Here is a 14,835-nt window from a genome sequence, read left to right on the forward strand (position 1 = left end):
CACTGTCGATGTCGACAGATTTTACTTCGCAATACTTTGTTCTTATTTATATTATAGGTATGTTGAGTGTCAATTTCTGCAATAATTGGGCCGGCGACGTTGCCAGTAGCTGTTACAGTGTCCAACTGTAACAGTTGAGCGCATTAATGCAAGCTCGGTGTTTTAATATCGCATTCGTTTAGGCTTGGCCCGCACCCAACACGCCATTGCAGATGGACACTCGCCTCTGTATTTCTGATTAAGTTGCAGTTCACATATTCCATGACTAGCTTTGCATGCGACTTTGCATGATATGCATAACGGATTATTTTTACCTAAACATAATTACATAACCCTACAAGTAATAAACAGTTTCAGTGGCCCCACGTTGGGCGCCATTTGCACGCTTCATTATATAACATAAAATTTAATGAACTAATTATAATTCCTTGAAGCATTATATTAATGAAAACATTTAAACTACATTGATCTTTGGCATACACAAAAGCGCTTTCAAAATTAAATGAATATGTAGGTAAACAAACATTTTAAAGTTAAAATTAATGAAGATGAAAGTGTGAAAATTTGGCATACCTAGGTTTGATTAAGGAATATCGGAAAGTGAATGAAAAAGCTATTTTGCAAATTTAGTATAATGCTTTCTCACACGGTTGGCAGGCACGACGCCAACGTATGAGCCAATAACATGGCATACTCGTACAGAAAGGCCATAGCGAAGGCCGTGCCCAGTGGACAGAGACCTTTTTGAATGAGTTCCAAGTGTTCGCTCGCTTGTGGCTGCACTTGAGGGCTGGCCCGAGCTTAACCCGTGGAGGGTCCATTGTTGGTTGTGTGTGTACACAATAGGTACAATACAGACTACCTATAAGTAGCTGCCAGTCAAACATGAAATACATGTGAAATGAAACATGTTTAAGGGCACTCTAGGCCGAAAGTATAGCGTTTAAGGAATTAAGTACCACTTTTTAGGAATATGTATTATAAAAATCGTATCTGGTGATACAATTGTTAAAATGTTCAAGAATATTTTCGAATATTCTTGAACATTTTAACAATTCTTTCTTCTATCATTTATTTCCCATCATTGTGTAGAGCACGATAACAGTGATAAATGTCAATTCGCTCATCTAGGAATAAAGTGTATTAAGATATAATTTATTTTATCATTTAATTACAGTGGGGTTGCAGATGGTGTAGGTAAAAGTAAAGTAAAGAGTTACGACAGAAAAGACTTCTTGCAGTCCCTCGTCGTTTGCACCACGCGCAAACATTACGGCCAGAGTGCACTCGCCAATTAGTTACAGTTGCTTTTTACTTTTTGCAGAGTCCCCTAAGCTGGTATGTAAAAGGGTAATTGCATTGCGCAACGTCTAGCCAACTTTAGCTAATTAATAACCCCCTTATTCATAAAATTTTACGGGCCTGATTTAGTTAAATTATGTTTTATCCCTTTCTTACAAATACATAAGTCAAAATGACAGATAAGGACAAACGATTATTAGTTAATTGAGGTTTGTAGCGTGTTTATGAATAAGAGGAGTATAACTTTACTAATTTATAAACTTTCCATTTCTATGGCGTACTTAAAGGGTGTGTTTAACTTGTGTCCGATCGAATTCTAGGTTTCAGTATAAAAATCATGTTTCGGTCAAAGGTTCGGTTTCTGTCAAAAAACTGTCGAACCCTTCGGCCGCACCTGGTAACCACTTGGTAACTAGTAGGAATAACCCGAAGAATACTACTCACATGCTATGTCTAGTTTGCCTCTCTTGCGACAATGCCGAGTATTTCAACGTGCCGTATATTACGGCTCCATCGGCCCGAGAGGATTTATTTCCCGCGTCGCGAACGAGGTTTCGACTGTGAAAAACTATCGCTCGGGAAGTTTCCCGCCGATTGTTTGTTTGGGCGATAAACACAGGAGCTAAATGTTTCCTTAACAAATGGCCTTCTTATGTATAGAAAGTTGGAAAAACTTGCAATAGAGGCGAAATTGTTTTTGTGGTATAAAAATGTTTGTTCATTTATCTTGGACGCCCAACAGCTTAAACGTCTTGACAGATATAAACTTGTGTATTGTGTAGTATGTTGTAGTATTCATTTTTGTCACATAATATGTTGCAAACAGCCAGTATTTTTTTAATTATTTTATCGTTACTAGATTCGACTATTAAATAAAACCTATTAACTGTTATCAATGTTCCTAAACCCATGCATATAATATAATTCACTTAGGTACATAATTGTACTCGGTTTGCAGTTGCCGAAATTTCGATGTTCAAATAATACGTTTAAATTCGAAGACAAAGTTTTGAAAGGGATCTGACGACAAACCAAATGGGGTCTACACAAATATTAATATTACTGAGCAAAATGTTTTGCTTGTTCTGATTTCATGACCCTATAATATCTGTGAAATTTCCCACACAAAAGTAGGTATATTATCGTATTGAAATATATTGGTGATACATGTAATAAATGTTCATACATCGCTGAAGATAAGTATGTTGGAGGATGTAAATCTAAGCGAATGTTTTGCGACGATAATCAAACTGTCAGGACAAAGTCCCACATGTGTTAAACTGTCTAAATGTATAATGTAGTGAAAGTGAATGAAGCAAGTGAGTGAAAAGTGAATGAAGCGAAACATATAGGTACCTACCTATAGACAGCATCAAATAACTAGTAGCAACCAAAGTAGTCAGATTAGATCTGATTGTACTTGTGCCAGAATTATATTGTAGTAATTAAGAAAATTGAAAATTAGCTTCATTATATGTATGGCCATGTGTTGACTAACTACGCGCCTTTTAACTTGTAGATAGGTACGTGTAATAAAACCTTGCGCTCGAAAGTTGCCCGTTTGTAGATATGACAAAACTCGACGATTACACCGGTAGAATTTCCGGTTGCGAATAAATCCTTAATAACCATAGGTATTAAAGTGGAAGCTTGCCTCATATGTAATATTACGGCAAATGCCCGGAATTTGTACGATAGGAACTGCTAGTAATACTGAGTGACATACTTTTAATAGGATTTAACATGAAACATGAGCATTCCGTGTGTGAATCAGAGTTTGCTTAGGATTTTTAAGTATTAGTGTAATCTTTCATTCAACCGTGTGTGAAGTTACTTACGTATATCGAGTGAAAACAAAAGCCTTAAAAATCAAAAATAATCATAATCATGATTTTTAAATAATCGGCCGTGGTGTGTTCATCTTTTCTGATTTTGGGTGCGACAAGTGTGTAAGAGGCGAAGAATGTGGCTGCTGCTGATAAGGTTTTAGTTCTAGAATAACATGTAAATAATAGGTTTTTATTATCCTTCGAAAGAGATACGTTACTAGATGTACTAGAATTAAGATCAGTATTACGCGTTTCACTGAGATGTTTCCCTTAAATCTGCTGTTTTTCATAACGCGTCCACCACAACATTTCGTGTAGGATCTAGTAAACTTTACTACTAAAGCTTAACCAAAACAAGAAATAAAGCAACGAATTAATAAATCCATGCATTTCCAATTAAAAGCTTTAAAAAGGCACCAGCAAATATAACCTAATCTCTTTAATTATTTGTGCATTGTTTTGTTATGTGGTGCCGGCGACCATCGGCCCTTGCGAGCGTAGGTTCTATTTGTGACAAGCCTACCTGAGAACTGTGACACCCCGGACAGCATCGACAGCCCTGAGTTGCGGCTGTGGGAAGGATGGATCATCCCTATGGAACATATCTCAGAGTCCTCAAACTGCCACATACTGAAAACTCGACAAAGGACTAACACATCCAAATCTTACACTTTAATGTTATAAACTAAATATGAATATTGCTTTGATTATTAGATCTTGAGCTATTGATGATGTTTGTATCACATGACGAGTTAAAGCAGTTTCAGAGATGTGTTGCGGATATGCATATGGAACGTCCGCGCGGCGCGAAGGCTGCGGCGAGACTGAGCTTGGCCGGGTGGTTGTGTTGCCCCTACCCTGCCCCCCTCCTTTTGTGTTAGCGGCAGGGGACGTCATGGGACCGGGACGGCCTGTACTGAGGTATTATCGCTATTCTGTCGCATTGTTATCGTTTTCATTAGGGGAAGTAATTTGGTGTAAGATGAAATTTGATTCATTAGGGATGCTATTGTTTGGTCGTTTAGCTTTACATGCTTTCATTTTGACTTAAATAAACATGTTTCTGGCATTTTATTTACTTTATTTTGGATTTAATTTATATGTGCTGTATGTGGATTTCTTATGTGTACCTAGGTACCTACCTATAATAAACCAGATACAAAACACATTTGAATATGGATGGACCTCAAACGGCTCTGTCCGGCCGGACACGTCAATAAAAGTAACCCACATCGTCTTATACCATACCCTGGTAATTAACATTAAATAACTGCATACGAGATGCACTGAATTACATACATATGTACATCACATACAAATAATAGTATACTTACCTATAGGTAAGTACATACATAGTTCAAATGCTGCATAATATTTGTTGACTAATGTGCGTAACACATACTAGTATCAGTCATCTACGACCATGTGCTACGCCGTAGTCCGTAGCCCTTTTTCCCGCCTTTAACAGTCGAAATGTTCGTAGACGTTGGATTCGCCTAGCCCCTGTCCGGTAGTAGCAGTCACAGTAATATGTATTTACCATAACATGTACCAAGTAGTATAACTAGTATAAGATAATGTATATTTTATTAATCTTCTATACATTTATTTATACATATAGGTAAGTAGATATCCTTCCGTATGAAAGGATCATCCCATCCTTAATTTGATTACGAGCACAAAGCGAATTAGTCCTGATGAGATTTTAAATTGATCTCATGGTAGCGGGCGTTATTATGATGGATCTGAATCGGATTAAATTGAATGGTCAAACCGGCCCGGGACGTATCAGATCCGCAGTGTGCGCCACAATTAACTGCTCATCACTGAACCAAACGTCTTGTGGAGAACAGGAGGTCAATACTCGATTGAGAAATCATCGTGCCTATTGGTGTAAAGCTGGTATTAAACGACGCGCTTTTGTCGGCAGGATATTTCACCTGATTAAGAGTCCACAGCAAGCTCGGCCGAATTTCACCTTCCCATATTAATTATGTTTAAGCAATCGTATTGTGATATAAAAAAGTGCTACGACTTTTCAAAAATTCTGTTGGCTGAATACTGCACCTTAACTAGCCTATTGGGAGAAGCCTCTCCCAGTAAAATTCTTCATCGTTCTATATTGGTTGCTGCCTTCTCCATTTTTTACACTTTCCTAAGTGTGTAAAATAATAAGATTTTGGGAGCACAGACGGGAAGGACAGGCAAGGGAAGCTACGACGGGAAACCTCCTTGTCAATGCCCTTCTCATTCTTTCGTGATCCGGTTGATCCGATAGAGGGAACGAATTGAGATTGCGCTCCGGTCAATGGTAAGCGATCTCTTGGTATCTAGTGCTGATAATGTCCTGTCGGGGGTTAGAGTTTAGGCACAGAGAGAACTCTTGAGTGTTGGCAGTGGCGTAACTAGGGGGGGGGGGGGCGTTGGAGGGGGCACGTGCCCCGGGCGCCGTCCAAGGGGGGGCGCCAAAATGGGCAAAATACTACCTCTCCGCCTTGCCAAAGGCACAGCAGGAAAACTTTTGTCAGTCGTATTTACCACCACTGTGAAGTGTTAAATGCGGATGGTAATCTGGTCCACAGCTCAAAAGAGAAAGCCGATCTTTTTTTTGGGTACTCTTTTTGCCTCGAACTCGACCTTGAAAGACGACGGTAGCGCCCTACCGCCCCCCATAGTCTAACCTGTTCACTTTAAAAAACTGCAAATGGATGTACAGGTTAGCCGTTTTGCACACGCATGCTAGACTGAATGCCGAGTCATTGTTTTTTTGTATGGGATTTTTTTTTTTTCAGAAACCTATTGTGTGTGGTATCATATGAAAGCCGCAAATGATACGTGATATCCTCGTATCTAACCCTAATAAAGCAATTTTGAAACTAATTTCATTAAGTTTTTTTTAATTTTTCTATTTTACTAAGTGATACAGTCCTACTTCAGTACCTATTTTACGAGACTTAATGGAACTGTACTGCAGATATGGTGTATGTTAATCATAAAATGATACGAAATATCCATATATCCAACGGGAAATACCTCTTTAACCCTTTTACTGCGCCTTTTCATCGGCTGGTTTAGTTTTGTATGAAAAACTAAACAAACTATACCAACTGATGAAAAGGCGCAGTAAAAGGGTTAAAGAGGTATTTCCCGTTGGATATATGGATATTACGTATCATTTTATGATTCATATTTACCGTATCAGCAGTACAGTTCTATAAATCTCGTAAAATAGGTACTGTGTCACTATGTAATATTGAAAAATTAAAAACAAAATACTAAATGAAATTATTTTTTAAATTGGTATTTTGGGGTTAGATATGAGGATATCACGTATCATTTGTGGTATATTGTACAAAAAAAAATCAGCCATATCGTATCTGGAGGAGCCCAAACTAGGTATGTTTTGAAAATTATTTTTGTTTTAATTTAAAAAAAAATGGCTGAAATGTAATGATGTGGTATATTTTTAGAATCGCTTCAAAAAGCCCTTTCATTTAACATCACACACGATAGGTTTCTAAAATATTTTTTTTTCTCCCATACGAAAAATAATAAAATGACTCGGCACTCCCCTCCTACAGAGAATTTTTATTAGGAACTGCGGGTCAAAAAAATTGTTTTGACCTCTGGTATACGTGTGCCTAAATGGCTATAACCTGTACATCGATTTGCAGTGTTTCTATGAAATTCGGGTCGTACAGCTGCCGCTACCATCCCGCAGTATAAGGCGAGCGGGCCGAGTGCTTCAGAGTTGTGTCCCGTGTTAGCGCGTCTTTTCCGTCAGGGGTCTCCTGCAGTGTTGCCAACTCGGATTTTGAAAAAATGCTAGACTAATGTCTAGATTATGCCAAAATTATGCCAAACTTTTTTGAAATATGCTAAAAAAATGCTAAAATGTCACTTGAAAATAGACACTTAAAATAATATGGTGTCTAAAAATATTCACTAAAAAACACCGTACTTTGTCAGTAGAAAAAGGCCCTAAATTCAAATTTTCTATGGCATGATCCGCATGATAATCCTTCGCGCCTACTTTTTTTTAAATTTTTGTCGTTTTTGTTTACTAACGGAAATGGCTTGACAGACTATAGTTACGACGGTTACGAGATACGTAGTATCTTCTTAGTAGTTTGTGGTTACGAGCCTGCTGTTGTTTGGCAATATAGGCTGGCCATAGAAGCACGGAATTTTCATTCGGTATACATGTTTCGTTTGCACCTGTCATTCCGTACGGAAAATTCCGTGCATCTGTGGCCAGCCTTATTATTGACCAAGTGAGCTCAAAATGCGAGCAAAGCTTCTCCGTTTCAGGCATATAACCGCGGACATCGAAAACTTGTTACAAACACTTGTTACAAATTCAACTACAAACATTCCAGTAACATACTTACAAATATCACTTTTATTCACTCACACGCTTTTACTCACTCACACACATTTCTGTTTATAGCAAAACTATGATTTGTCTTAGTTTTAGTTTAGTTGCTTTAGTTAAGTTTTGGCTTTTTTTTTCCGTGACTTTGTGCAACTGTTCTACATTCAAATACAAGTACTGTGGTTTGGTGTGACCACACCAAATACCAATAATTATTGCCCTCGCAAATTTTTTATATATTTTTTTTTTTAAAAGACGGTAGTCTATGTCATGTGATTGTTCTTTTCTTTTCTGGTTTTTACTTGTGTATTAATTTTCTATGTTTTCCTTGCTATATGAATAATAAATGTTCATGTTTTTTTTTTTTAATCAATGTAAATAATTTATTTGTGTGTCGTTGGCGTAATACGTGTCGCCATTCAATTTTAGATTAAGTCAGGTCCCCACAGAAAATCAGCGCCACGGTCGGCCGCGGCATCATGCTGAGTGGGGATCCTATTTTAGCGTCCTAATCTGTTTTATGTCTGCATACTTTTCTTTTTTTTTCATGTACTATGTTGTGACGTTAAAATAAATGTATTTCTTCTTCTTCTTCTTCTTCTTAAAATAGAAAATTTCCAGCAACTATATCTCTGTCAATCTAATTATGCCTTAATTGGAGTAAAAGAGGTAGTTGCTCGAAATTTTCAGTATCGACGTTCGTGGTAGGCCCTCTGTAAATGTATGTAGGTAAATACCTACAAGATCAGTGAAGGCCAGTTCAGATGGAACAATTTTCGCCCAACCTGATTAAATTTTCTGATCAAATCTGCAAAACGGAACTCAAATATGTCAATCTACGAAAAAATCAAAGGTCAATTTAACTGAATTTATTTGCCATTTCAAAAAAAAACATATATAGTCCGTCGACGTCCATCCGCCCACAAAAGTCAAAATTCATATGAAAATATGAACCACATAAGGCGATGGCGCATATTGTTGCTGCCAAGTTGGTGCAAACCTGGCTTAGGCTAAATTATGCTAAAAAATATGCCAGATGCTAAATGGAAAATTTTGGTGCCAGGGTGAGTGAAATTATGCCAGATCTGGCATCATTTATGCCAAGTTGGCAACACTGCTCCTGTCGGGAAGTTACCATCTTACGGACTGTCCAAGAGACTACCTATGCAAATGGATCGCTAGCCCTTTGTCCGGCAGGCGCATATGAGCCGTAGCAAGACGGAATATACTCCAATAGCTGCTGCTGCATATCTGTGACATGTTGTCTATCGGACGACAGTAGGTAGGTACTGGGGATTCCTATACAGGCTGGTTAAAAATAACTACATTCCCGTTGCCAGGGAGGTTTTGGGATTATACTGAGCAACTTTTACTACGGGACCAACCCCGCGATCATAAAAAAAAGTTTACCCTCCCATAAAAAATGGACCAACCAAAATGTATGAACCAGCCAAATTTTTTTTTCGCGACTTAGGTGTTGGTCATAGTAAAAGTTGCTCATTATAATCCCAAAACCTCCCTGGCAACGGGAATGCAGTTATTTTTTAGCCACCCTGTATACAGGGTGTTCTCTACCGCTCGTAACAATGAGCTGTTGTCTGAACTCTGAAGAATTGTTTGACATGCTGCCTTGTTGCCAATGGTGACAGCTTGCCATCACTGCACCGCTCGCCGTAGGCAGAATGTTTATCCTCACACCCTAGAACCTAAATGGTCGCGCACTGTGCGGTTTAAGAGGAATTCTTTTCACAGCGGGCGGGAGGAAATTCGTCGAAAAAAGGGAGCTCATTCCACAATAAGTTGAAGAAGTTCCCTTTTCTCGAGAGGCTACAGTATGGAGATCTCCAAAAAAGAAGTGCATAAGTTTTAATTGGTGCCTGCCCCGGGCGCCATATCCTCTAGCTACTCCCCTGAGTGTTGGCAGGAGGATTCTATGGGCCGAGCGGCATGCCGCCAATAAACAGGCCGCGTAGCCAAGATGCCAACCGCTTACGCTCCGTAGCAATCGAAACGCATTAATATGGAAGTGATAGAGAGACATAAAGCTTTTCGTTGTCGTTGCGATAGCGATTGTAACCTTGGCTAGGCCGGCAGGACTGCCGTTGTCGTATTTAAAACTGCTGACAGTGCTGATCCGACACAGGGCCTATAATAACGAGCCGGGGGTTGCCACTACTGGCAGATGTGGAGGTTGTCATGGACAACTAGCATGTGCTGTCGCCCTGCAAGCTTCCTTCGAGAAGGGGGGCTTCGAAACCAGGTGTTTCGGCCTTAGGGAGGGAACAGCGTTGGCTGTTGCAGTAGACTGTGTTTGCGGTTAAATGCTCGCAATTCCGTGTTCACCGTCATTAATGCTGCCAAATGGGCAAGCTGAATATGGTTAATCAGCCCTTGCCTACGAGTCCGACATACCCTTTCTACTTCCCCGGCTAAGCGGGACGGCTTCCACATAAAAAAAAAGAGAGAGTGGTCGATTTTTACATGTTTATATTTTAGTTTCACCTATTCTTGTTGTCTGTATACTGTCTGAAATGAAATCGAGCAAGCTAAATGAGACCCACTTCCCATTGTTTGATTGAGCTGAAACTGAGTATTGTGTGACAATGGAATATCACAGACCGGAGGTGGCTATAAGAACTCTGTAATATAACCATATTGTGGTTTGTTATTGTCTCCTTCCTATTTAAGACCTATATTTAACTGAACTTTCTCATGTCATACAGTGGATCGTAAACAGGCTCTCCATAAACATAAGCATTTTTGTAAATTGTGAGATTTTCAGCCTTTTCAGGCAAAGTAGGGAACTAAATTGGCAGTTGTCAATAAGTGTAGATTTTTATTACATAGTACTTGCATTAAAGCCTTTTTGATCAGCTTTTGGCGTATATCTTTTTGATTTATTTAAATTTTATTTTTTTCTCAGTTCATAGAGCATGAAGTCAGCCTTTTTTCAGAAGTCAGCCTAGGTATATAGATTCATCATACACCTGGATTGGATACAACACAAGCCTCCTCTTATTAATATAAGAGAGGAGTTTTCACACTGTTTGCCTTCTTGCTATATACCAAAAATAATAATCATTAGATAAGAAAGATTCTGTAGGTAAACAAGCACACATCTTTACATTTATACACACCATTTCCACAAAGAACTGCATTATCATGGCTCTTGTTATACAACTGGAATTAGGTACAAAAAAAGGAAGATGAGGAAATCCTGAACTGATTAAGTATAATAATCTAAGTAGTAAAAAAAACTCAATTATCTTAAGAAATGAAATCCTTCTGTTAAGTTTATTCACTAGACAATCTCATTTGAATTGACTCTAGGAATGCACATGGTATAATTAATATTCTGCGATAGCTAACAACTTTCCCTTCTATTTGATTGTGGCATAACAGAGTGTGATACGAAGCGCGGCGATTGGTCTGCATAATATATAATTTACTTTTCAGGTAACAACTCTACATACTTACCACTGACTACATATATATCTCCATAATTTTAGCCGTGATTTAGTATAATTACTCACCATATTCCTTAAATAATTTCTTGTATTCGCCAAGATCGTTCTGGTCCAGCCACTCTTCCACTTGCGCCGTCTCGTCCTCAAAAATCTCGGTCAACACAACATTTGTTAAATAAGTTAACGAACACAGAAAGAATACAGTACCGAAGTATTGCATCCGCTTTGTCATTATCGAGAATCTTTAGTCATAATTTAAATGTTTTTGTAAGTAAACAAACGAGAAAGGTACAAATTAGATTTTGACAATTCGATGAACGTTCGGAAACGCGGATCAATAATATAGCATTGACATTGACAGTTCAACAAACGGCTACGTTTAAGTAGACGGCAGTTGTCACCAAAGAGAATATAATCACTACGTTTTAAAAGACGGGACTTCCATACTAGCGATTTGATTAGTCTGTGTGTATGTTTGGTGTTCCAATCATTACCAACATGTATGACAAAGAACTGTCAAAGAACAATAGTACCAACATAACAGACTTAAATAGTGTAGTATGCCACACGCTTGCGTATTTTATCGATATCGATAAATTGGGGAGGGTCAACAAATTTCGTACTAGAAATCAGGTTAGAATCGAGTCCACATTTAAGTCGTATGTTATATATAGTGTGGACTTTTAGTGGACTAATACATGGTTGGACTTAAATGTGAACACGATTTTTATTTGTTAAAATAAAAATATGTAAAATGATTTTTTTTTAATAATATAATATAATTAAGGGATCATCCATTAATTACGTCACACGAATTTCTAGGTTTTTTGACCCCTCCCCCCCTCCTTGTCACACTTGGTCACATTTTGCAAATCCCTCCCCACCTGGTGTGACGTCACATTTTAGGCAATTTTGTTTTCAACGAAATCGGTAATAGTAACTCGGCATTATTTTTTTTAATGAAAAATATTTTTGGGAAAAGAAATATTAGTAGTTTTATAACACAAAACCAATTAAAAACGAAAATTACTTCCAAAAACTCATTATTTAACTGTACAGCGAATAAAAAAATATAAATTAATTTTCGGTTACTGATGAAGCTAAAGTGACGCCACAATGTTTGTGACTCCCCCCTCCCCCATGTCACAACATGTCACATTTTCATTACCCCTCCCTCCCCCTAAACGTGTGACGTAATTAATGGATGACCCCTAATTTAAAATACATCCCGACGGTCCGACGGTCCACAGGTAACAGAGGAAAATGTGTGTTCACCTGATTAAATGATTTTTTTTCTATATATAATATTCTTGAATAATAAAATTAAGTCTTCCTTTACAACTTATTTGGGCCACTGCCTGCATCTGAAAACATTTAATAATTAAAACAGAGACACATACTTTTTCTTATATTTTAGGTTAAAATCTTAAATAATAGAGAATATCACGCAAAACTCTACGTAGGTAGCGCCACTAACACTATCTGTCACAATCTGGGGGTCTACCGCAAAACAAGAAAACCGAAATTTCGTTATCCTCTCTATCACTCTTGCATATTCGAGCGATAAAAAAGCAGATAACTAAATTTCGATTTTCGCGTTTACCATTACTCAGGACCTTGTTAACAAACCACCTTGATGCATCAATGTCATAATAATTTGCTGTCTGTGAAAACTTGTCAAAAAACAGTTTAAGGGAGAGTATGTATAAGTTAGTCTATGAATTTACTGGAGTCGGTAGTACTGCACTCTGGCGGCAGAACATTGCAGTAATATCCCCTATTACTAGATTCCAAAAATATATAATATAATGTACATTCCATTAATGCACAGATGATAAATAATTTTCCACTAAAAATATTCGGAGAAATAATTATAGTCATGTTGTATACCAGGAAATTCACTCATTTTATTTTATTTACACTGATAAAAAATTAGGCTGCAGTCGATATCGATACGAATATCGATACTTGTAGTACATCACTAGTTCACAATGAAAGTGGATATGAAATATCTAATTTTCGATGTGTTTATAGCCTGCTACACCAAAATAAGGCTAAAAGTATCTAAAGCAATACTTACCGGTCTTCATCTAATGGAAATTTCGCCAGAAACTTCCTTTATTGCGATTTTCGCGAGCGTATCACGCCACATATTTCGCACTGAAACAACTTAGTTTTCGGTGGTATTTAAACAAAATCTATTGACTCACTGTATGTTCTTATCACGTTTGACTGTTTTGGAAAATAACGAAGGCTTTTAAAAAAGAAATTGCAAGAAATACGTAAGTAAAACCTACGAACCGCCATGACTAGGGTTGCCAGATGGTCGGGATTTGACGGGATTCTCCCGATTTTTAGCAGGTGTTCCCGATTCCCGACAAAGTGTAAACTGTCCCGAAAAACAGCTTCACGTTATAAAACAATAATTTCAAGTTCCGAACTGTCGTCGAGCGAGCGAGCTGACGTAGTGCCAATAATGTAAAATATCGTTGTTTTTAATACAATTACTTTAATTTGAATGTATTTTTTTTAGAGATGCCCCGAATAGTGAATTTGGCCGAATACCGAATATTCGGCCCCTCTCTCGGCCGAATACCGAACATTCGGCGACCGAATATTCGGCATGACATGCGAACATTTTGAGTCACAATTATTATGCAAACTGTTCGCCATCAAATAAAGCACTACGTTTGCTAAGATATATTTTTATGTTGAACAGAATTAATGAATGTATATTAGAGTGTGTTCTTCTTGGTGTGGTTGCGAATGCAAAACGTAACGTTGGGAGGCCATTGCTTCGCTTTAAAGATTGCGCAAAGAGGGACATGATTGCCTTCCATATCGACCACCGAGACTGGGAGAGGCTCGCAGAGCAGCGGACGGAATGGCGCAAACGTGTTGTGGAGGGTCGCAAATTTTGTGATGAGACCTGGTTCGCCACACTCGCTGACAAGAGGCAAAGACGACGACAAGGTGTCTCAGTACCGGTTTCCGCAAACATCTCTTGTCGGACCTGTGGTAGACCATGTCGGTCTCGCATCGGTCTATTCAGCCACGGTGTTTCTCCGGTGTTACACCATAAATCGTCTGCTATAGACGAAAAGGCCAATGATGATTAGAGTCAATCAAATCAGACCCATGATAAAAATAAAATATTTTGTAATCGATAAATGCTCAAAAACGTTCCTTCGTATTTAACTACTTTCCAAGAATACATTTTAAATATTATATATACCTAGGTTTTGGTAATTTTTTTTGTAATTTTTCTTTTTAGGTAGATGCAACAGATATTCGGTATTCGGCCGAATGTTGCCTACTATTCGGCCGAATACCGAATACTGGGCAGAGTGTCCGAATAGGCCGAATACCGAATAGTTGCCGAATCATGGCATCGTGGCAATCGTGGCATCTCTAATTTTTTTTTCCCGACTTAAGTCTAGGGCTGCCAGATCGAAAGGCGCTATTATCGGGAAATAATATCTATTTTTCGGGATTTTGGGACTTAAGTCGGGAAAAAAAACATTCAAATTAAAGTAATTGTATTAAAAACAACGATATTTTACATTATTGGCACTACGTCAGCTGCTCTGCCCATCAGCCCATAGAGGTTTTTATATAAAAATAGTATAAATTCTTTGAGAACATGAACAAACAAAAAAAATGTGGCGGCAAAAAGTGACAGTTCGGAACTTACAATTATTGTTTTATAATGTGAAGCTGTTTTCGGGACAGTTTTCCCTTTGTCGGGAATCGGGAACACATGCTAAAAATCGGGAGAATCCCGCCAAATCCCGACCGTCTGGCAACCCTACTTAAGTCCCAAAATCCCGAAAAATTGATATTGTTTCCCGATAATAGCGCC

The 14,835-nt window shown here is 38.1% G+C and overlaps 1 protein-coding gene across 1 annotated transcript in view; it reads right to left on the reverse strand.

The window, feature by feature from the left end:
• The window catches only part of LOC134796413 (apoptosis-resistant E3 ubiquitin protein ligase 1), a 128,410-nt gene extending 117,089 nt beyond the window's left edge, over positions 1-11,321 (reverse strand). The window contains exon 1 of the mRNA XM_063768620.1: positions 11,040-11,321. Coding sequence (XP_063624690.1) covers positions 11,040-11,205 — 166 coding nt within the window. The 5' untranslated portion in view covers positions 11,206-11,321. The remainder of the gene's footprint in view (positions 1-11,039) is intronic.
• Between the last annotated feature and the right edge of the window lie 3,514 nt (positions 11,322-14,835).

The sequence above is a fragment of the Cydia splendana genome, chromosome 1 (genome assembly GCF_910591565.1).
Source record: "Cydia splendana chromosome 1, ilCydSple1.2, whole genome shotgun sequence".
Taxonomy (NCBI): domain Eukaryota; kingdom Metazoa; phylum Arthropoda; class Insecta; order Lepidoptera; family Tortricidae; genus Cydia; species Cydia splendana.